Raw genomic sequence first — 24,575 nt, 5'->3', positions numbered from 1 at the left:
ATTCCTAATGATGTGATCAGACAAAAATATTCTGCATGTTTAAGGCGACATCTGATCCGTCAGCTAGTATTTGATTTTCATCTGATTGAATTCCACAGAAATTAAAATCTAGGACCAATGTATGATGGGTGGCTGATCTGATATTGCCCGTTCTATCACCCAAAGTCATAATTACCCCCTTTATGTTGTCTAAGAACATAGCCTTCGTATTTTTGTAATTTTAGAACTGTAACTTCAATTCTTGGCTTTTTGCACATCCCCCTATTTTAATTGCTCCAATCCGATGCCTGTACTTTCAACTAGCTAGGCCCACTATTCTGAAATGTGCTCCCTACCTTTCTCTCGCGCTCTCTCTCTCTATATACCCCTACCCACCCTTTTAAGATGCCTCTTAAAACTTGCCCCTTTGATAAAGTTTATCAAATTAATTATTATCAAAAATCTATAAAACGCCATGGTTTACTACGTTAATGGTACTGTTTTCCTCCCACATTCAGTAAACAAACTTTGAAGCAGGAAAAGAATAAATAATATTCACTGTCTCACCCCCTAGAGTTTAAGAATTCCTAATTGTGAGTCATTTATTAAAAAGTGTTACTACTTTTAAAAAGAAAAACTGTTTGAAACTGAACCTACTTTTATCATGTTAAAAATGTAGCGATGAACCGCTTAAGCATAATTGTCCAGAATCAATTTTAGTTGAGCAGTGTGATGCACTAGCAATCACCAGTTTACAATTTCTTTATTTTGTTCGATAATCATTCTTGGGAAGTGATTTGGAACGTTTTACTATGTTGAAGGTGTTATTTAAGTGCAAGTTGTTGTTGTAACGCCAAGTCCTTTTTTTAAATTCAGTTTCTTCCCGCTTCCAACGCACAAACTCCTCGGGCACGGTTCCACTTATGTTGATAGCTGGCCACTCATTAGTGAATCTTCAACGCTGTTCGACCATTATTCGACACCATAGCTGTGGTTGATACATAATCAAGCCCACACGCATGCATGTTATGTAGCATGAATGATTTATTCTTCCCCTCCACCCCAGGCCAGGAGTGGCGATACTAATTGCTGCAACCCTTGTTAAGAATACCTGACAGCACACTGAAAAGATCATACCTGACCTATATGACTTAACATAATGGAGATGCTAAATCCCATTTTTTAAATGGTTATTGTCTTACAACTACAATTATAATTTTGAAATTTTTATAGAAATTCTGTTGGAGGATGGTCTTGGTATTGCTGATCCTGCAGAGAACATGGCATCTACTGCACTGGTCACCACTGTGCCTTCCGTGAACCAGGAAAAGGAACCATACAAGAAACTTGGCCTCACCAAAGAAGTTTTAGTTGCTCATACACAAAAGGAAGAGCAGATATTCTTGAGCAAGTTCAAGGAGCTCAGAAAACTAAAAACATTTGAACCTTCTGGCAAATCATATTTACAGGATCAGTGCAAAGGATGTTCAGGGGATTGTGGTAAGAGCTGCAAACATGGCCTCCTTTTACATACTCCCTTCAGTGTTATATGGTATAAGATCTGTTTAATTTGGTGTAGCAACTGAGAAGGGGAAGGATGAGAATGGATGTACTTTTGTATGCTAAAATTATGTATACTGTCAAATACAATATCCACCTGTTTAAAAATCTAGTTTTGGCACCTAATTGTGGGACTGGTTGCTGATTAGCATAATTCAGGTTTGCTTGGAGGTGTTAAATCCAATATCTGCAGGTTTAGTGCTGATTAGAAGCAATTTTTGTGCAGCACTTCTGTGGGCTGCACACACCAACTTCCATTGAAGATGTGGCCTGGGCTTGCTGACACACAGCAGCAGTTCCAGGATAACTCAGGTGCTCAGGACAGCATAGTTGCACGGTGGTTAGCACTGCTGTCTCACAGCGCTAGGGACCCGGATTCGATTCCGGCCTTGGGTAACTGTGGAGTTTGCACGTATCCTCCCATTCCTCTTTTAGATCAAGGGGACCCCTAGCAAGGTGTCGATAACTTGAGTACTTGCATCATCCTGGTGAATCCTATAAGAGATCAAATAAAGTGAAATTCTTTTGAAGTGAAATCCTCAGAATAATTGTTGATAAAGGTCCTGCCAAAATGTCCGCAAAATGTCTTCTCCAAACCTCCAGCAGAAACTGATCAGTAAAGTTAATACTGTACACTATTTAAGTAATTTTCTCCACTGTTTGGAGAAGGCACCAAGTCAAGCACTATCTTCCAAAATGCCATGCAGCCTCCTTTAGTAAGTGCTGGCAGACAATTTAAATTATAATCTCTCCTTAACAATCTTCTGGGCAGCCAATCCTTCCTCTCCATTATCAAGATCATGGGCTGGATTCTCCGGTCCCCTAGCTGCGTGTTTCACAACCGCATGCCATCTGCCGGCAGTGCGATTCTCTACTCCTGCCGTTTGTCAATGGGATTTCCCATGAAAGCCACCCCACACCGCCAGGAAGCCCGCTGTCGGGGCGCGCTGCCGGTGGGAACAGAGAATCCCAACAGCTTAGACTAAATGTGGGCCATTGTTTCAGCTTAAGATCCCACTTTGGCCTCGTCACCGCCTAATGTGTTTTGGGGAGGATTCCAGTTTTTGCAATTGGATGAAAGACTGGCTAGTTTTTATCAGAATCCCATCCTTTGTGAATAAAGGTTTTGATGAATAAAGTGAACAACCCCAGTACACAAATTGAGAAACCAATAAGAAAATATACTTGCGTTGAAATACTTATTTAACGCAAGGTGACATGCAATACTAAAGCATGTTAGTATTCCTTTTATTACAACATGCCAATATTGCTATGATGATTTATCTTCCAAAAGTTGCTGTCGTAAAATGCACATATATAATAGCTTTGAAGATATCTTAATCTGCCGTCTGTGGTAACTATAAGGAAAAGTTGGCGGGGTTTTCTGGTATTGTCTGCCGCAGGACCAGAAATTTCTGCCCAAAGTCAACGGAACTTTTGCTGGCCCATCAGGACTTCCTCTCCAACTCTTAATAACTCCCATGGCGCGCAACTCCTCCCCTCCACCCCCGGTTCTGTTACAGGATTAATGCTTCAGTTCTGCTATCAATATTTGAGTCAATCCCTCTGCCCCATTTTGGTTACTTATTTTCAACGGTAAACATTTTTTGTTTTAATTTGAAGCGAGTCCTTGCAACCTTTCTGACTGTTTCCTCTTACCACAGGCTCTCAACGATTTAAAGCTGGATGGAATCATGGAGAACCTGTGTACAAAAGAGGCGGGAAGAATAAGAAGCTTAAATCAAAACGCATCAAGCAGCAGGAATTGTCTGACAGTACCACATCTCGCACTAACCATCATAAACTACCCTCCTGGCACCCATCTGCTGTCTCACAGAGTAGATATTCATTTACAACAGTCATGCCACCCTATCAGCTGCCTGTATTTTCTGCACATGGAGGCATGCCTCCTGTCACTGACCCATCTCTGCCCAACTTTCAAAATGCTCAGGGTGTCCATTGCACCACTCAGCCTCCACCGTACTCCGCACCCCTGGTAACTCCTATGGTAGCTTTCGTGCTCCCTAATTACGTGCTGCCTCAGATGACCGACTCTGTGCACCAGCCATTTTTTTCAGGTCAGCCCTCGTTCCCTTCGCAATCGGCCTTTTTGCCGCAAACTTCATTTTCTGCACAGACTTCATTCCAGTCTCAGCCGCAGTTTGCATCACAACATTATGGTCCACCAGCAGAAGGTGAGAAGGCACCTGCCCCAGAGTCTCGAGGTGCCCCATCGTGTTGCTGTACTCCACAATCAGTAGGACCACAAGGCCCCACTTCCCCTCCGTTGTTCCAGTCTAGGTGCAGCTCACCTTTGCAGCTGAACCTGCTACAGTTGGAAGAAATGCCCAAATCATCCGAAGGAATTGCATTTGTTGGAATCGTAGGCGGAAGTGGATCAATGGCTGATGGAGGAGGGATGAGCAACAGTGCCAATGTTGCAAATGTGGACATCGTGGCAAAGGATGAAGCAGAATTGGTAAGTCGTTTACAGATGAAAAAGATATAAAATTTTTTCCTTGTGAATTTTTCTTTAAAGGCAAAATGTCTTGACGCTTTTCTCATTTTATGGACATTGACTGTTTTGTGGTGTGGAGTTCAGAATTTCAGTGACTTGGAAAAATAGAAAGAACCAGAAGATTCTAATTCTTACCTGTTTCGGATTAGATTGGGTGATTTATCCTGTGGCAAGGGGTAGAAGGAAGAGAAAAGGAGGAGAGAAAAGTAAAAACTGACTCTAGCAACCCAAAATTGCACTGACCCAAAGTCTGAAGATATTTTTAGCCCCAGGATGAGGGAAGATAAGGTTTAAAGCAGGGGTGGGCAAACTACGGCCCGCAGGCCGCATGCGGCCCGCCGAAGGTCTTTATGCGGCCCACCAAGTCATAACAAAAATAAAAAAAATATTTTTTTTAAAGGTTAATGGGGGGGGGGGCTGTTGGGTTACTTACTGGTATAGGGTGGATACGTTGACTTGAGTAGGGTGATCATTGCTCGGCACAACATCGAAGGCCGATGGGCCTGTTCTGTGCTGTACTGTTCTATGTTCTATATGAGGCGCCCAGAATCATAACCGTGTGAAGTAATTATTTTACTTAATATACTAAGCGGCCCTTTAAAATTGTGAATTTCTGAATGTGGCCCTTGCACGGAAAAGTTTGCCCACCCCTGGTTTAAAGGCTTTGAATCTTTAAATCTTGATCAGATTTAATGAAAGACGATCTTTTAAACTTTAAAATACGTGACAGTGTATGATGGATGAATTTACTCCAATACCTAGCATAGTTTATGGGACCTAACTGGAAGGAGCTAAGGTTTTCATGTGAAATGTTTGCACTTCATGAGTCCCACAGGAAGCTCAGGATAAGCCCTCTTCAGCAGACCTGTCGGAGGTATTTTCTGACTCTGTTGGTTAGTAATACACAAATTTCTTCAGCTTTTCCTTTTCCTTCAATTCAGTTCTGCGACCATGCCCACCTTACCAAAAAGCTGAAATTTCCTGGTGATGTCATTGTCACTCCCTGTTTAAATATAAACCAGCAAAAATAAGGTGGTTGGGATAAAGTGAGCAAATAAATAGCAAGATGGTGCAAAATGCCATCCCAAAGGAATGTTCAGTAAGATTTGCATCTCTCGGGCAGCACGGTGGAGCAGTGGTTAGCACTGCTGCCTCACGGCGCCGAGGTCCCAGGTTCGATCCCGGCTCTGGGTCACTGTCCGTGCGGAGTTTGCACATTCTCCCCGTGCTTGCGTGGGTTTTGCCCTCACAACCAAAAGATGTGCAGGATAGGTGGATTGGCCACGCTAAATTGCCCCTTAATTGGAAAAAATTAATTGGGCACTTTAAATTTATTTATTTTTTTTAATTTTAAGATTTACAACTCTGATGTTGATGTATTACATTTTTGTGAGGCGAGTGGAAGAAACAGAACACAAATGTACTGCAGGAGTTTTATAGTTAGTTATGGCCATTAACAAAAGGTAAAAGCACTTCAAAATAGATGACCCCATACTTGCACACATTTGAACTTGTGTCTTTCATTGTTTGGCACGTAGATTTAAGTAGGCAGTTTGTAATTTTCTGGTTTTATCTGCACAATTTACCGTGCTTTCTAACTTTGTGCCATCTGCAAACTTATACAACTCCCTTCCTGCAACAAATCCATTGGTTATATGTGGTGAAAATCTGAGGTCCCAGTGTGGGATCTCTAGTGAACATCACTTAGTCACACCATGTCAGTTGGTACATTTCCTTTAATAGCTACACTCTTGTCTCCGATCATCCAGCCCACATTGCAAGGCTTGCAAAATTGAGAGGCTTGAAAAAATTAGGTCTGTTATCACCAGTGCAGAACAAGTTGAGGTGAATCTGAAGACTGTTGAGAATTATGAGACTATTTGAGAGGCCAAATAGCAAAATTATAAACCAACGTATATAGAGTTGGGTTGGGTACAAAAAGTGGAAAGGAAGAAAATCTAATTGGAAAGAGTTTTTAGGATATGGAATGTGCTGAAAATGGCATTGGAATTTGGTTAATGATTAAATTTTGGAGGGCATTTTGGTGAATGTTTAAATATTGGAGAATACTATATCTCAGGATGAAAATTGGGTCAGAGTAGGCAGCAATGCTGCAGAGCGAGTAGCAGTTCAGGCACAAGGGCATGTTATATAAAAATGTCTATCAGTGCTGAGATTGCGATGATGCTTCTGATATTCTTGTTTGGGGACTGGAAAATGCAGTGATTTTCAACTTCATGCACACACTAGTGGTGAATCACATCACATGTTGTTTGACCATTGGTTGCTTACCTTATTATTTCTCTTCATGGCACCACTGCCCTTTAACTGCTTTAGTTTTTAAAACGGATATAAATTAATGAGATTCCCTTTTCCTGGAAAACACAATATTCCAAAAATGTGTGAGCAAAGGGAAATACATTTTGTTTCTGCAACTGCATCTAGATCCAAGATAGCAGCAGCATTAACTCTCTATGCTAGAAGTGGTTACAAGGGACAAGATTCTCTGGCCTCTCCGCGGCATGTTTCTCATGGTGGGAGGTGGTCGGCCAGCTGCAGGGTCTTCTGGTCCCGCCGCTGTCAGTGGAATTTCCCATTGAATCCACCCTACGTAGCCGGGTATCCGGAGGCAGGGGTGCACCGTTGGCAGGTGAACAGCCCAAGATCGGGTCCAAGAGCTGAATGCATCTAAGCATTTTCCACATGTTAGGCCTTGACCAAAAGCTTTGCTCTTATTTTTACTTTTTCTCTGCCTCCAAATCCCTACACAATTTTTGATGAGTGGACGAAGTTCCCATAGCCTTGTGTTTCAGGAGAGCTACTTGCAAGATGGCAAAGCCTGATTTCAAAGTTTACAGAGATTGTAATCGTATCCATGTCTGCCCATTAGCATGTTGGTTCACGAATACTGTACAATACTGTCTCATTCAATAGAAAACATCTGTTGAATGCACTGGTCATTACAGCGGTTGTAATTCATAAAATGAATGGCTGCCAGTCAGCTGAATTGATCTGTTTTTTTTTTAAAGGCTGTATCACCTGCCGAAGCCCAGAACAGTGATGCTCACTCCACTTCCACTGACCTAATAGATTTGCTGCTTCAGGATTCTCTATCAGGCACTGGCTCTGCAGGCTCAGGGAGTGCCAGATCAACAGCCTCGGGCTCTTCAGGCTCTCCATCTAATGGGTGTGGAATGTCAGGAACTGACACAGGTAACTTTGTCTGAATAATCGTTTCTACTCTAGCAGAGCTTTAACAACCCGCAATGTTTTACCAGAGATTTTAAAATGGCCACAAACTGGAAGTACTGCAAAATACTAGGGACGTCCTGAGCTTGTCAGAGCAGGATGAAATTGGGCGCCATTTTTAAATAACCCTCCAATCTCGTGGGGGGGGGGGGTGACGCTGTGGGTCCTCGAGCCCCCTTCCTCACTCACCCCACCTCATATGGGCAGGGTGTACACCGGCAGTACGAGGGTGGCACTTCCCAGAGTGTGCACGTGGTTGTGGAAGTGCCAGGGCACCCTGTCCAGAGCCCAATCACCCGGGACCTCCGATGGCCTGGGAGACTCCCTGCCCCCTAAGTGAGCCTAACATAGAACAGCACAGAACAGGCCCTTCGGCCCTCAATGTTGTGCCGAGCCATGATCACCCTACTCAAACCCACATATCCACCCTATACCCGTAACCCAACAACCCCACCCATTAACCTTACTAACCTTACTTTTTTTAGGACACTACGGGCAATTTAGCATGGCCAATCCACCTAACCCGCACATCTTTGGACTGTGGGAGGAAACCGGAGCACCCGGAGGAAACCCACGCACACAGGGGGAGGACATGCAGACTCCACACAGACAGTGACCCAGCCGGGAATCGAACCTGGGACGCTGGAGCTGTGAAGCATTTATGCTAACCACCATGCTACCCTGCTGCCCCTTAAATATGTAAATCTGGTTTGCGCCCAGTAGGGCGAGATCCAGATCACAACATCTCACGAGACCCAACTTGCGAGGCATTCCGAGCTTCCCAAGTTTCACGAGAGGCCTCTCGCGGGATTTAACAGCCTTGATGCGCCGTCAGGCTTGATGAGGCCATTCGATCGCGCCTTACATTTCTAATTTTTCCCAGTTTTGATGAAGGTTCTACTTTCCACTGATGTTGGCTGACACGCTTGATAGTTCCAACGTTTTCTGTTTTCAATTAGACTCCCAGCCTCCACAGTATTTTGCTTTGGTATTGAAGTTTTATGGAACTTGTCTTTATTGGATGAAATAGAATAAACTCCATTTCGGCAGATTGCCTATTCCTGTGGAAGGAGCAAGCCTGATCAATAGTAACCCTTTTAATAGTTCCATGTCTCACCTCTAACCGTTTTCCTCCGTTTTTAAATCATTATTAGGAAGCAGCCACCTAAGCAACACCAGCAAGTATTTTGGAAGCATTGACTCTTCAGAAAATGACCACAAGTCAAAACTAAGAAAAGCCAAGAAGATTGATCACTTCACCAACTGTGTACTGAAGGACCCAGTCTGGTTATCAATGGCAAATACAGATGAGAGAATCATGATGACCTACCAACTTCCATCAAGGTGAGTGCAGACAATCCATAAGGAGATTTTGTGGAGTGGTTGAAGCTCACTTTTCAACAGTGTGCTTGGCACAAACTGCAATTGTGCTGAAAATGTTATGGAGATGCTTATTTTGCTTAATTTTCACTTAACCCTTACATTACCCATCATGTTGTCAGTATCACTGCATCTTGTGATTTTAATTCCATTTGAACACAGCTTTGTAACTGACATTTTCTATCTAAATTCCTTGCTGTGATCGGCACGGTAGCACAGTGGTTAGCACTGTTGCTTCACAGCGCCAGGGTCCCAGCTTCAATTCCCCCATGGGTCACTGTCTGTGCGGAGTCTGCACGTTCTCCCTGTGTCTGCGTGGGTTTCCCCTGGGTGCTCCGGTTTCCTTCCACAAGTCCCAAAACACGTGCTGTTAGATGAATTGGACATTCTGAATTCTCCCTCTGTGTACCTGAACAGGTGCCGGAGTGTGGTGAATAGGGGCTTTCCACAGTAACTTCATTGCGGAGTTTATGTAAGCCTACTTGTAACAATAATAAAGATTATATTATTATTAGCTAGAAGTCTACCCAATTGACCCCGATATACAACAATGGAGGGTTCTGTGCCAGACTTAATTAATGATGATAAATTAGAAGAGAATCTATTTATTTGCTAATGACCTGCCTCTGGCTAGTAGTTTTGAAGCATAACTTTGTTAGAAGGGATGTCGTGGGTTGGAGCGGCACGGTGGTGCAGTGGTTAGCACTGCTGCCTCACAGTGCTGAGGACCCACCCCCACAGCTCAAAGATGTGCAGGGTAGATGAATTGACCATGCTAAAATTGCCCCTTAATTGGAAAAATAAAAAAAAGAAATTGCATGGATAAATAAATATTTCCCTTTTTATAACCTTTTATGTTGTCAACTATTTGTTAACATGCAATTGCCCAATAATCTTAGTGAATAATTCCTGCCTCCTTCTTATACCCTGTAAAAAGTGAATATTTTGTTTGAACAGTGCATTTTCTCACTAGAGATGGAAGGGCTAATATAGTGTGTGTAAGGTAAAATCAGGTGACCAAAAGCTGCTTTCCCCTTTTGAGAGGGCGAGCAGTCTGGTGGTGATTTAACCTGAGGATTACCAAACCTCAAGTGAGGGGCGAGATTGAAAATAGCCTCAGTCGGTATGGGAATTCAACCCACACTGCTGGCCTTGCTCTGCATCACAAACCAGCCGCCCAGCCAAGTGAACTAAACTAATTCACCTACCCTGCACATCCTTTTGGGTTGTGTGGGTGAGACTCACGCAGACACTGGGGGAAGAATATAGTTACTTTCATACTTTTTTTTAAAGTGCCGAGTGTATATTACAACCTTGAGGCAGTAGTCCAACAGATTTTAGGGTTTTATCAGTTGCTGAATGTTTTAGTTATGTGATAAGCAGCTGGGACTTATTCCCCACTTTTATATTTCTAACATTTCAGTAACTTCACTGCAGATGCATAAAAGTGGTATGATGGATTTTATATTTTGAGTTGTAAAATTGTGCAGATAGTCTAATTATAATGTCCCTGATGGTAGGATGACGTTGTAGAAAATTTATAAGATAATGGCTGTGAAATTGAGCAGACCCAAAAACTGGCTCTGAGATCATGTTGCGAGATTTCCCTATGCCTAATGCTGCCAATGCTAGCAACATGCCAAGTTTGTGCTGCCTGCTAATTTAAAACAATTATAGGGTACAGCCACTCACTGTGCTTAAAAGGTAGGTGCATTGTGGATGGGGAAAGTGATGGAAGTTTTAAATGATTTTGGTGTAGGAAACAATAATAATACAACGTGGCAAGTGTTGGCTGTAAGACTATGGGATAGGAAAATCCCACACATTGTCTATCCACAGATAACCAGGAAACTCCAGCCTTTGCCTGTAGTCTTGAGCCTTGAGGACTGAACGCAGCACTGGAAAAAGCTCAGTGACCTCGTAGAAGTGATCAAGGGCAGTGAATCTATTTTCAAATGCCACATCTAACTGACTGCATAGTTAGTCTAAACACTGCTCAATGCACCACAGCCCCATAACTGACCTACCAATGATCTCTATCAATCACAACTCATACATAATGCTCATAACTTCGCCTCACTCTCGCACACTGCTGCAAACCTCAGACCTGGATGCAGCTTGCATACACTGTCAGCTTTTCAACCATTGCAGGCACGTACCCAAATGTACTGCACTACATTTACTGACACGTTTCCCTCTGCCTGGGACAAGGTATCACACACAGCTGGGTGTTTAGCACAGGGCTAAATCGCTGGCTTTGAAAGCAGACCAAGGCAGGCAAGCAGCACGGTTCAATTCCAGTAACAGCCTCCCCAAACAGGCGCCGGAATGTGGCGACTAGGGGCTTTTCACAGTAACGTAATTTGAAGCCTACTTGTGACAATAAGCGATTTTCATTTTCTTTTTTTTTATAAATGTTTTTTATTGAGTTTTCATATTTTATATATGACAAATTACAAATTATTAGAGAGAAAAAAAAAGAAAACACAAAAATTTAACATGAATATTTACAGGTAAGCATCTTCATAACAACATTTGTGGCCGCCCCCTTTAGCCAGCATACATATTTTACATCCGATTTTCATTTTCAGTGGAGGCAGTAGGTTCTAACCGGTATGGGACAGGCACGCCTGCATGGGTTCCTCCCGCCGAAGGAGTTGGTCATTATCGGTGTGGCAAGTGGTAGTGCTGAAGTGTATTGTTTATTTTCCCCCTGTTGACATATTATTTTGTAATGGTCACCTTGTTCAGAGACAGAAAAACTAGGAGCAGGAGTGGGCCATCTGCCCCTCGAGCCTGCTCCGCCATTCATTGAGATCATGGCTGATCTTTTGTGGACTCAGCTCCACTTTCCGGCCCGAACACCATAACCCTTAATCCCTTTATTCTTCAAAAAAACTATCTATCTTTATCTTAAAAACATTTAATGAAGGAGCCTCTGGGAAAGGAATTCCATAGATTCACAACCCTTTGGGTGAAGAAGTTCCTCCTAAACTCAGTCCTAAATCTACTTCCCCTTATTTTGAGGCTATGCCCCCTAGTTCTGCTTTCACCCGCCAGTGGAAACAACCTGCCCACATCTACCCTATCTATTTCCTACATAATTTTATATGTTTCTATACAATCTCCCCTCATCCTTCTAAATTCCAACGAGTACAGTCCCAGTCTACTCAACCTCTCCTCGTAATCCAACCCCTTCAGCTCTGGGATTAACCTAGTGAATCTCCTCTGCACGTCCTCCAGCGCCAGTACGTCCTTTCTCAGGTAAGGAGACCAAAACTGAACACAATACTCCAGGTGTGGCCTCACTAACACCTTATGCAATTGCAGCATAACCTCCCTAGTCTTAAACTCCATCCTTCTAGCAATGAAGGACAAAATTCCATTTGCCTTCTTAATCACCTGTTGCACCTATAAATCAACTTTTTGCGACTCATGCACTAGCACACCCAGGTCTCTCTGCACAGCAGAATGTTTTAATATTTTTCCATTTAATTAATAATCCCTTTTGCTGTTATTCCTACCAAAATTGGTAACCTCACATTTGTCAACATTGTATTCCATCTGCCAGACCCTAGCCCATTCACTTAACCTATCCAAATCCCTCTGCAGACTTCCGGTATCCTCAGCACTCTTTGCTTTACCACTCATCTTCGTGTCATCTGCAAACTTGGACAAATTGCCCTTGGTCCCCAACTCCAAATCACCTGTGTAAATTGTGAACAATTGTGGGCCCAACACTAATCCCTGAGGGACACCACTAGTACTGATTGCCGACCAGAGAAACCCTATTAATACCCTTAATGCCATGCATCTTTATCTTATGCCGAAATCTTTCGTGTGGCACCTTGTCAAAGCTTTCTGGAAATCCAGATATACCACATCCATTGGCTCTCCGTTATCTACCGCACTGGTAATGTCCTCAAAAAATTCCACTAAATTATTTCGGCATAACCTGCCCTTTATGAACCCATGCTGCGTCTGCCCAATGGGACAATTTCCATCCAGATGCCTCGCTATTTCTTCCTTGATAATAGATTCCAGCATCTTCCCTACTAGCGAAGTTAAGCTCACTGGCCTATAATTACCCACTTTCTGCCGACCTTTTTTAAGCAGTGGTTTCACGTTTGCTAATTTCCAATCCGCCGTGACCACCCCAGAGTCTAGTGAATTTAGGTGAATTATCACTAGTGTATTTACAATTTCCCTAGCCATCTCTTTTAGCACTCTGGGATGCATTCCATCAGGGCCAGGAGACTTGTCTACCTTTAGCCCCATTAGCTTGCCCATCACTACCTCCTTAGTGATAACAATCATCTCAAGGTCCTCACCTGTCATAGTCTCATTTCTATCAGTCGCTGGCATGTTATTTGTGTCTTCCACTGTGAAGACCAACCCAAAAAACCTGTTCAATTCCTCAGCCATTTCCTCATCTCCCATTATTAAATCTCCCTTCTCATCCTCTAAAGGACCAATATTTACCTTAGCCACTCTTTTTTGTTTTATATATTTGTCGAAACTTTTACTATTTGTTTTTATATTCTGAGCAAGTTTATCTCATAATCTATCTTACTCTTCTTTATAGCTTTTTTAGTAGCTTTCTGTTGCCCCCTAAAGATTTCCCAGTCCTCTAGTCTTCCACTAATCTTTGCCACTTAGTATGCTTTTTCCTTCAATTTAATACTCTCCCTTATGTCCTTAGATATTCACGGTCGATTTTCCCTCTGTCTACCGTCCTTCCTTTTTGTTGGTATAAACCTTTGCTGAGCACTGTGAAAAATTGCTTGTAAGGTTCTCCACTGTTCCTCAACTGTTTCATCATAAAATCTTTGCTCCCAGTCTATCTTAGCTAGTTCTTCTCTCATCCCATTGTAATCTCCTTTGTTTAAGCACAAAACCCCCTCCACCTGTATTTTAAATTCCACCATTTTGTGATCGCTCCTTCCGAGAGGATCCCTAACTATGAGATCATTAATCAATCCTGCCTCATTACACAGGACCAGATCTAGGACCGCTTGTTCCCTCGTAGGTTCCATTACATACTGTTCTAGGAAACTATCACGGATACATTCTATAAACTCCTCCTCAAGGCTGCCTTGACCGACCTGGTTAAACCAATCTGAATTCAGGGAGTTAGGAGTTAAACTAAAAAGTAGGACCTCAAAGATAGTAATCTCAGGATTTCTACCAGTGCCACGAGCTATTCAGAGTAGGAATGTCAGGATAGAAAGGATGAATGTGTGGCTTGAGAGATGGTGCAAGAGGGAGGGATTCAAATCCCTGGGTCATTGGAACCGGTTCTGTGGGAGGTGGGACCAGTACAGACTGGACGGTCTGCACCTGGGCAGGACTGGAACCGATCTACAATGTAGATTAAAATCCCCCATGATAACTGCCGTACCATTTCTACATGCATCAGTTATTTCTTTGTTTATTGCCTGTCCCACCATAATGTTACTATTTGATGGTCTATCGACTACTCCTATCAGTGACTTTTTCGCCTTATTATTTCTGATTTCCACCCAAATGGATTCAACCTTATCCTCCATAGCACCGATGTCATCCCTTACTATTGTCCGGATGTCATCCTCAAATAACAGAGCTGCACCACCTCCCTTACCATCCACTATGTCCTTCTGAATAGTTTGATACGACTCCCAGTCGTGACCATCATTTAACCATGTTTCAGTAATGGCCACTAAATCATAGTCATTCACGATGATTTGCACCATCAACTAATTTACCTTATTCCGAATACTACGAGTATTCAGGAAAAGTACACTTATGCTGGCTTTTATACCTCTGTTTGGGATCTTAACACCTCGATCAGTAACCTCTCCTAAGTTATATTTCCTCGTAACTTTTCTCCTAATTTTCCTTGTCGTTGAACCCATATCTTCATGTAACGACCTGCTGCATCGCTTACCATTTATGTTTTACTTCCCGTTTTATTCCTTTGAGTATTACTGGGCCTATTCACTGAGCTCTCCTAATTACTGTACCTTGTACTGCCACCCTTTTTGATTTTTGACTATGGCTTCTCTGCCTTACACTTTCCCCCTTACTGCCTTTTGTTTCTGTCCCTGTTTTACTACCTTCCGACTTCCTGCATCGGTTCCCATCCCCCGCCACATTAGTTTAAACCCTCCCCAACAGCTCTGGAAAACACCCCCCCCCCCCCCCCCCCCCCCCCCGCCCACCCCAGGACATTGGTTCCAGTCCTGCCCAGGTGCAGACCGTCCAGTTTGTACTGGTCCCACCTCCCCCAGAACCGGTTCCAATGCCCCAGGAATTTGATTCCCTCCCTCATGCACCATCTCTCGAGCCACGCATTCATCCTATCTATCCTGCCATTCCTACTCTGACTAGCTCGTGGCACTGGTAGCTATCCTGAGATTACTACCTTTGAGGTCCTACTTTTTAGTTTAACTCCTTCCTGAATTCAGCTTGTAGGACCTCGTCCTGTTTTTTACCTATATAGTTGGTGCCTATGTCCACCACGAGAGCTGGCTGTTCACCCTCCTCCCCCCCCCCCCCCCCCCCCCCCCCAGAATGTCCTGCAGCTGCTCCGAGACACCTTTGACCCTTGCACCAGGGAGGCAACATACCATCCTTGAGTTTCGATTGCGTCCGCAGAACCGCCTGTCTATTCCCCTTACGATTGAGTCCACTATCTCTATAGCCCTGCCATTCTTCTTCCTGCCCTGCTGCGCAGCAGAGTTGTGCAGGGAGGTGACCGCAGGGGACACCTACACTGCCTTCCTACTCTTGCTCTGTCTTTTGGTTACCCATTTTCTATCTCCCTCAGCAACTTTCACCTGCGGTGTGACCAACTTGCTAAACGTGCTATCCACGACATCCTCAGCATCGCGGATGCTCCAAAGTGAGTCCATCCGCAGCTCCAGAGCCGTCAAGTGGTCTAACAGGAGCTGCAACTGGACACACTTCTTGCACGTGAAGGAGACAGGGACAGTGGACGTGTCCCTGAGCTCCCACATCGCACACGAGGAGCATGACACGGGTCTGGGATCTCCTGCCATGTCTAAAACCTGAGGTTAACTTGTACAACTACAATTCCAAAAAATGAAAGCAAAGATAAATTAAATTAGACAATGAAAAGAAAAACACCTTACCAGTCACTTACCAGGGTTAAAAAACACCTCCTCCCCAGCCACCTTCGAATTCCCACCTAGCTTCAAATTCCCAAACTCACTCTTTGCTGTCTCACTCTGGCTGTGTCTTCTCTGGCTCACTGGGAGAACTCACTGTTATGATTTGTATGTTAAGCATAATTATCACTGACAGTTTTGCTTTTAGCGTTTTGTGATGCAATTTTATCTTCAAGAGCTGTGCAATCAGCATGCTGATCATAATTGTTACAATTTAGGGACATTGAAACAGTTCTAAAGGAGGACAGAGAGAAGCTGAAAATGATGCAGAGAAACCAACCCAAATTTACAGAGGACCAAAAGAAAGAGCTTTCTGAAGTCTTTCCCTGGTTTAAGACAAATATGCTACCAAAGACCATCGATATCACAGTAAGTATTTGTTTTCAAATTTCCTTCAGTTATGGGAAGTATGATCTGTGGAGAAAGAGAGAGAGAGAGCGAGAGAAATAGAACTAATGTTTCAGCTCACTAACCTTTCAGAACTGGAAGAAATTAAAGATGTCATCCCACTCTCTACCCCATTTAAGAACATAGGAATAAGCAGGAGTAGACCACATGGCCCATCAAGCATGTCTCGCCATTCAGTATAATCATGCATAATCTTGGGTTTCCAAGGGGAGGCAATGATTTGGTGGGATTGTCACTGGACTAATAATCCAGAGACCTGGGGTAATGCTCTGGGGACTCAGGTTCGAAACCCACCATGGCCGATGTTGAAATTTGAATTCAATAAATAAAGAACTCTGGAATTAAAAATCTAATGGTGACCAAGAAACCATTATCGATTGTGAAAAATAAAGAACCCAGCTGCTTCACTAATATCATTTAGGGAAGGAAATCTGCTATCCTTACTTGGCCTGGCCTACATGTGACTCCAGATAATAATGAAAATGATCGCTTATTGTCACAAGTAGGTTTCAATGAAGTTACTGTGAAAACCCCTAGTCGCCACAATCCGGCGTCTGTTTGGGGAGGCCGGCACAGGAATTGAACCCGCACTGCTGGCATTGTTCTGCATTACAAGTCAAGTTGTGCTAAACCAGCCCCATCCACAGTAATGTGGTTGACTCTTAACTGCCCTCTGAAATGTCCGAGCACGCCATTCAATTCAATAAATGCAATAAATGCTGGCCGAACCTGTGATGCCCTCATCCCATGAGCACATTTTTTTAAAACTTAATTTTACCACTCGCCCCTCCTTTCCTTTAATTTCCTGAAAGGCCAAATATCTGTCTGTCTCAACCTTTAAATGGAGCACAGTGGGCTAAGACAGCTGGCTTGTAATGCAGAACAAGACCAGCAGCGCGGGTTCAATTCCCATTCCAGCCTCCCTGAACAGGCACCGGAATATAGAGACTAGGGGCTTTTCACAGTAACTTCATTGAAGCCTACTTGTGACAATAAACTATTATTATTATTATTAATTTAATGCCTTTCTCTATCCCAATTTACTTGGTTTTGCACTCGCTTAAAAGCGGTTAAATCTCTTCTGCTGTGATGGAGGATCATTAACCTGATATGTTTCTTGATGCACAAATGTGGCCTGATCTGAAGGATTTGTGGCATTTTCCACTTTTTTACGTACACATTTTTCTGGTTCTAAAACATACCAAATTATAAATAGGTAGAGTATTTTGATATTTGGTCTGATCCTGTAAAAACGTCAGCCTGATATTATTTGACCTTTAATGTAAAAACTTCAGCTGGAATGTCAAAATTCAGATTTGAAGCCCAAATGTCACAACCTGTTTTAATTTGTGGTGTGCAAAATACACCCTATTTTGTACAAAATGTAGTCATCTCAGTTTTTCATTTCCCATAACAATGCTGTAGACCTGGTGAAATTTCTGCAACATTCCAATTTGTTTTCTATCAGGGAAGGCCTTGAAAGTGTTATTTTTAAGAAAAAATTGAAATTTTAGAGTTTTTACTTGTGAATCATTCTTCATCATGACTGAGCCAATATCTTGGCACACCCTCTTTAACAGTACTTTGGGATTACTTTCACCAGACGGACAACAATGGCTCGAGAAGGTGGCTCATCACCTCTAAGGAAATTAGGGCTGGGCAATTAATGCTGGCCTTGCAACTGAAGCCCCATACCCTATGAATAAATAAAATGGATCAATTTGGAGTGGTCACTCCATTTCTCTTAGTGGAGAACGCAATCAAAAATGCCATATAATTAAACTTTCATCTGATTAGTTAGGGTTATGCACTTGTCGTTGTGCACAAAAAAAATCCTCTGTTTAAACATTCAGAATTGGATCTGCTAGGGTAGTATGGTTAGCACTACTGCCTCAGGCGCCGAGGACCCACGTTTGATCCCGGCCCCTGGTCATTGTCTATGTGGAGTTTGCACATTCTCCCCGTGTCTGTGTGGGTCTCACGCCCACAACCCAAAAGGATGTGCGGGTAGGTGGATTGGCCAGGCTAAATTGCCCATTAATTGGGAAAAAAATCAGGTACTCTTAAATTTATTTGTTTTTTTAAATTGGATTTGCTTGATTGAAATCAAGCTGTGGAAATTGTGTTTTGATAAATGGAAATTAGATTAACCAATGGCACTGGTTAATGACAAATAATGGAATAGAAGAAATGATGAGCAGGTTTATTCTACATATTAAGGAAAGTAGTGCTGATCAAATGGAAGCACATGTGGATCAGACAGGCATTTTGCTGCAATGTTGGAAAGGCACTCAATGCACTTTCCTGTTGAGCCAATTTGCCATTTAGTTGAGGTTTGTTCCAACACGACACATCTAATGGGGACAAATAACCATAAGGTCTGTAGCTTTTCAAAACAGGCAAAGTTAAATATCAACAGAGGCCCAATGATTCGTTATTGAACTGAATCTGATCTTGGTGTCTAGGAACATTTTTTTTGGTTCCTGATTATGGAATTGATTTGGGGTTTAGTCAGAAACTGGCAGATCTCCAGTTTATTAAATTCAGCAAGCGTGTTCTCGCTGAAGAATTAAAAGGTGAAAAGACCGGAAAAAATGAAATGGAGAAGACTTTAAAAGAATTTACTTGTAATTTTCATTCCAAAATATGATTTTGGTTGGCAGCGGGGGTTTTAAGAAATGGAATTGCTTCAATCTGATTTGGCTTCTAACTCTTGTTAATTTAGGAGTTGGTTTGCTGGGAGAAAAATGAGTCACAAAGCAACTCGACGACATTTGACGCCGAAATCCATAATCTAGAATTGAATGGATTGATGGAACAGAGCCATGATGTTGGCTACCAGCCCTTGAACTTTGCAACCAAAGAGCAAAAACATGCAGAAATAGCAACTAATAGTCTGGAAATAGCAACAATCACATTTGGAAACTCTGCAAGCTGAAATTTGTTTCAGACTTCGCAAAAGGACATCTGCTGAATAGGTATGAATGCACAAAACTCCTTTTTGGGAGTTTCAAGAAATTGCATCTCACCTGAAATGAGCTGAAGAAAAGTTTATGGAACTTTTTTTAAACTGAGGGATTTCATGACATAAATCGTGTTACTTCAAATTGAATTATTTCTGAATGTAATTTCAGTTTTCATTATATGTTCATGAAGTCTGTATTATTGTAACTGACAAATCTATGTCTATTGTAAATGAGACACTACTGTTACTGAATGTATCTAGTTCTTTGTTGTTATAATCATAAAACTATTTTGACAGTCAATTGTTGATGTATTAATTTCACCCACATAGATAAATATCCTTGTGGAGTTTTGTAATCCCTTTTATAAAATATGCTTTCCAATTATATAAATTTTGTAGTTGGATGGGCCTAAAGTTAAATGTTCCACTGGTTGTAAAGGTACACTGAGATGAGACAATATGTAGAGCAGAAGGCATTTGGAGAAGTATAATTACAGAGACACACCAACTCTGAACCAAAGAAATAAACAGTGGACCCAAGAAAGGCTGAAGTAAACCAAAATGAAACTTGTAGATCATTTGTCCCATTTTAAAAACTCACAGAACAAGGAACAATCCATTGCTTTATTAGACTCCCTCCTAAATATTGTGTTCTAGCTATTGTGAAAGAAGTATAGTCATGTAACAGTTGTGTATTTGAGGCAGTGTGATGTAGGACTTGATCTATAGGATTGCTAGTGTCCAATAAAACCAGACGTTTCACTATAGTGTGTCTCTTGGTCACACACCCAAAGCACAAACATGTGAATTATGCTCTGCAGTATTTCTATTGGCTGCTGTGCTCCTACTCTTGGCCAGTTTGCTGCTTTCTCCTTTACTCTCCTGAGAAGGTTTGCCCATTATTTTCAGTGGCCCCACAGACAAATATTGGTGGACTTGTGATGCAGAAGGTGGGAGCAAAGGAAATTACATCACAGGAACAGGCCCTTCGGCTCTGCAAGCCTGCGCCAACCATGCTGCCTGTCAAACCTAAAATTCCGGGGTCCAATCCCTCTATTCCCATCCAATTCACGTATTTGTCAAGACGCCCCTTAAACGTCACTATCGTACCGGCTTCCACCACCTCTGGCAGCGAGTTCCAGGCACCCACTACCCTCTGTGTATAGAAACGTTCCTCGCACATCTCCTCTAAACTTTGCTCATCGCACCTTAAACCTATGTCCCCTAGTAATTGACTCTTCCACCCTGTAAAAGCCTCTGACTATCCACCCTGACCATGCCCCTCATAATTTTGTAGACTTCTATCAGGTCGCTCCAGTGAGAAAAGACCAAGTTTATCCAACCTCTCCTCGCAGCTAATGCCCTCCATACCACGCAACGTCCTGGTAAACCTCTTCTGTACTCTTCAAGGCCTCCATGTCCTTCTGGTAGTGTGGCGACCAGAATTGAACAATATATTCCAGTGTGGCCTATCTATGGTTATTTATCTAAGCTGCAGCAAGACTTGCCAATTTTTATACTCGATGCCCCAGCTAATGAAGGCAAGTATGCCATATGTCTTCTTGACTATCTTCCCACCTGCTTTGGCACTTTTGGTGACCTGTAAACCTGTACACCCAGACCTGCCTGTCAATACACTTAAGGCCATTTACTGTATGTTTCCCACTTGCAGTAGACCTTCCAAAAAGGAATTACCTCACATTTGTTCGGATTAAACTCCATCTGCCATCTCTCAGCCCAAGACTCCAATCGTTCTATATCCTGCTGTATCACCGGACAGTCCTCATCACTATCTGCAATTCCACCAACCTTTGTATCGTCCGCAAATGTATTAACCAGACGAGTTACATTTTCCTCCAGACCAGTTACATTTTCCTCCAAATCATTTATATATATATATATATATATATATATTACAAACAGTAAAGGTGCCAGCAGTGATCCCTGCGGAACACCACTAGTCAAAGCCCTCCATTCAGAAAAGCACCCTTCCACTGCTACCCTCTGTCTTCTATGACTGAGCCATTTCTGTACCTGGCTTGCCAGCTCACCTCTGATCCCGTGTGACTTCACCTTCTGTAACAGTCTGCCATGAGGGAAAGAATGTGATCCTGCAGAGTGGTTTTCAAAGACTTAGACAAAGCAGAGTTCACCAGTTTAAAAAAAATAGCTTGCTTCATAACAAATGCACCTTATCTCAGCTCTGGTTCTAAACTCAACATGAATATGTCAAAGTAAAGAAAATGTGGAAATGTATATATTTTTTCCCCCTTCCTCATAGGCTCCATATATAGATGAGAGAGGTAAGCGTGCTAGACATAATGAAAGAGCGTATTATGCAGTACCTCTAATATTAGAGAACATTTGGTTCTGGGCCAGTGTTTAGAAAACTCCAAAGTATATTATGGAGTTCACCTGACCTATAACTGTTTGTTGAATTCGGCTGGGATGAACACAATAATACCTGCCTTTCAGATATCATTCAACTGACTTCTTAGGTGCTTTTAATCTAAAAACCAAGCTTTATTCTAAGAATTTAGTTAACATTTGTATACACTCACAGCAAGAACTTTTATCAACTACAAACACAAAGACCCTCACGCAGCTACAGTAATCTGTATAAATACTGTTCCAATTCAATAACAAAGTCCAAGTAAAACCAGAAACCCCTGTTCAAAGGCATGGCTCAGCACACGACATTCTCACTGGTATAAGACTTGTTATTGATGCTCTGTTCCCCTTTTCAAACAGCAGATTTGAATTCCCTCCAAAAAGCAATGATCTCTTTGAATTTATTTCCGCGGTCTGAGCGCGCAAAGCACGGTGAGGCCGCCACTGTGCGCATGCGTGGCCCCTGACCCGGAAGTGCAGGGGGCTGTATCTGCAGCTAGAGCTGTGAGCTTCACAACTCCCTACTAGCCCCCTGCAGGGTTGTCAATATGTGGCCTTTAGACGCCAGTTTTTCTGGCAGTAAAGGCCACACTTTTCAAGATGGCGTGAGGACATAGTCCCTGAAACTGAGAATCCAGCCCCAATAATTTGGGAAGTCCACAAGTGCAAGGAGAAAATGTATACTGCGAGCTATACCGCCTGCTTCATCAGATCTTGCACAATGATTTCCTAATAGCAAGATGGGTCTTGCCTTCTTAGACATGTCATTCTAACCTCTTTATCCTGAGTTGCTTTTATTTCTTTGCCAATTAGTAAAATGTTCACAATATTGTTCGATTACCAAATTTCATAGTTCAGTATGTCGATAGTGGCTGAAGATTAAAGTTATTTTGTTTGACGAAGCTTTAGGAAGGCTCCAAGAAAAATGTTGTTTGAACAAACATCTGTGATCAATGCCCTAAGCACTTTTTTGTTGCATGTTCTATGCTACTGGAGCCTAAAACTACAGTGAAAAGCATCATTCTCCTTCTGCAGCATTCGGTTCTCTTAAAATGGGACAATTGTTCCCAAATACTGTGATCATAACCACTCCTTGTTCTCTCCGTTCTTTTTTCTTATCTGCACAGAAACTGGGTTAAAGTCGATGTAGCATTGACTCTCAATAAAGGGGGAATGCTGAAAATAATATTTGGCATACTCCTCAAGTTCAAACTTTACCAAAATAAAAGCCTGTTTTATCCTCTCACCTATTAAGATTAAAAAAAGGTTGAAAATGCAGTATCGGTCATGGCCAGTACATTGAAAGTGGTGATTTATCTGTTGTGTATGCATCTTTTGTAAGTTATTTTTCGATGTCGTGCCATGGAGGTGGTGCTTCAAAGGAAACAATACAAGAAAGGTGAACAACTGGGGTGGCACGGTGGCGCAGTGGTTAGCATTGCTGCCTCACGGCACCCAGGACCCAAGTTCGATCCCAGCTCCGGGTCACTCTCAATGTGCAATTTGTCCGTGCGGAATTTGCACATTCTCCCCGTGTCTGCGTGGGTCTCACCCCCACAAGGCAAAAGGTGTGCAAGGTAGGTGGATTGACCATGCTCCCTTTGTTTTTAAAAAAGTGAACAACTGGAATGGCTAAACCAGAATTGTCAAAGCAAGCCTCTAATGACTGTTGTGAATGCAATTCTGCTTTGCTGTTGTCGAGTTAACAAATGAAATGGACTGCTGGACAGTATTTTTTTCAATGAATAGCCATGGTGGCAACTCTTCATTATTTCAAAATAATATTTGGCATACTGCTCAAGTTCAAACTTTACCAAAATAAAAGCTTGTTTTATTCTCTCATCTGTCAAGATAAAAAAAAGATTGAAAAGACTGTAAAATGCTTTTCTCCATGGTGCTGTCTTCTTTATTATTCAAATTGCATTTTGGTAATCGCACATCTCCTTGGCTCTAGCTTCAGTTTATTTCTGATCTCAATTGCAGAGAAAGGACTCATTGGTCATACTGTATCTGCTATAAGGTCCACCCTATAAACATGCACACAGTGATCCACTCCAGCCTTCATATACTTCTGGTGGTTGAGCACCTTGACCCAGTCAATTGTGGATAACATAAAGATGGGACAGGAAAGAAAACATCCAGAATATAGTTACAACCTTCAGGATCTTTCAAATCAGAAATGTTGCACAGTTTTCACAACTGGGTCTTGCGAAAATGTTTTGCTTTAACAGGCACTTTCCAGTTACCACTGCAGGTAAGACCCAATCAATCATCAAAACCTAGCCCAGGCTTCAGTCATACTTGAGTTCACTGTCTCGCCTACTATTTGGTAATCATTGAACCTTTGATTACAATAGCTGTGCCCCCCTCACCTCTGATGCCCCCACTGCCAGAGGTTCCCTGCAAGGTAACGGTATGTTGCTTTTCCAAAGAAGGAAATGTTTGGTCTTGGGCCTCTTATCGCCGAAGAAGATTTATTTTCCTGGTAGTAAAGAACCAGTCAGCAAGCAGAATCCATATACTGTTATGTGAAGAAATTTCTGATGTAATCCAAAGATATTAGCAGCATAATGCCCAGATGCACGTTCAGCTCTGACCTCTCAAGTCCAAGAGGCTAATTTTGACAGCACCTGAGAACGGGATCGGGATTGCGATACAAGATTAACCTGTGCCCTTTAATTGTTATACAAACAGCGCGCCGACTTGTTATATAGATATTATAGAATTTACAGTACAGAAGGAGGCCATTCGGCCCATCGAGTCTGCACCGGCTCATGGAAAGAGCACCCTGCCCAAGGTCAATACCTCCACCCTATCCCCATAACCTAGTAACCCCACCCAACACTAAGGACAATTTTGGACACGAAGGGCAATTTATCATAGCCAATCAACCTAACCTGCACATCGTTGGACTGTGGGAGGAAACCGGAGCACCCGGAGGAAACCCACGCACACA

General features: G+C 42.5%; 1 protein-coding gene across 1 annotated transcript in view; it reads left to right on the top strand.

Annotated features, from left to right (window-relative positions):
- The window catches only part of LOC119976003 (period circadian protein homolog 2-like), a 51,524-nt gene extending 31,995 nt beyond the window's left edge, over positions 1-19,529 (top strand). Inside the window, 6 exon segments of the mRNA XM_038816027.1 lie at positions 1,213-1,479; positions 3,204-4,018; positions 7,087-7,270; positions 8,461-8,650; positions 16,074-16,224; positions 18,989-19,529. Coding sequence (XP_038671955.1) covers positions 1,213-1,479; positions 3,204-4,018; positions 7,087-7,270; positions 8,461-8,650; positions 16,074-16,224; positions 18,989-19,201 — 1,820 coding nt within the window. The 3' untranslated portion in view covers positions 19,202-19,529.
- The last annotated feature ends 5,046 nt before the right edge of the window (positions 19,530-24,575 follow it).

The sequence above is a fragment of the Scyliorhinus canicula genome, chromosome 13, assembly GCF_902713615.1.
Source record: "Scyliorhinus canicula chromosome 13, sScyCan1.1, whole genome shotgun sequence".
NCBI lineage: Eukaryota > Metazoa > Chordata > Chondrichthyes > Carcharhiniformes > Scyliorhinidae > Scyliorhinus > Scyliorhinus canicula.
This window is presented reverse-complemented; position numbering and strand designations above follow the sequence as displayed.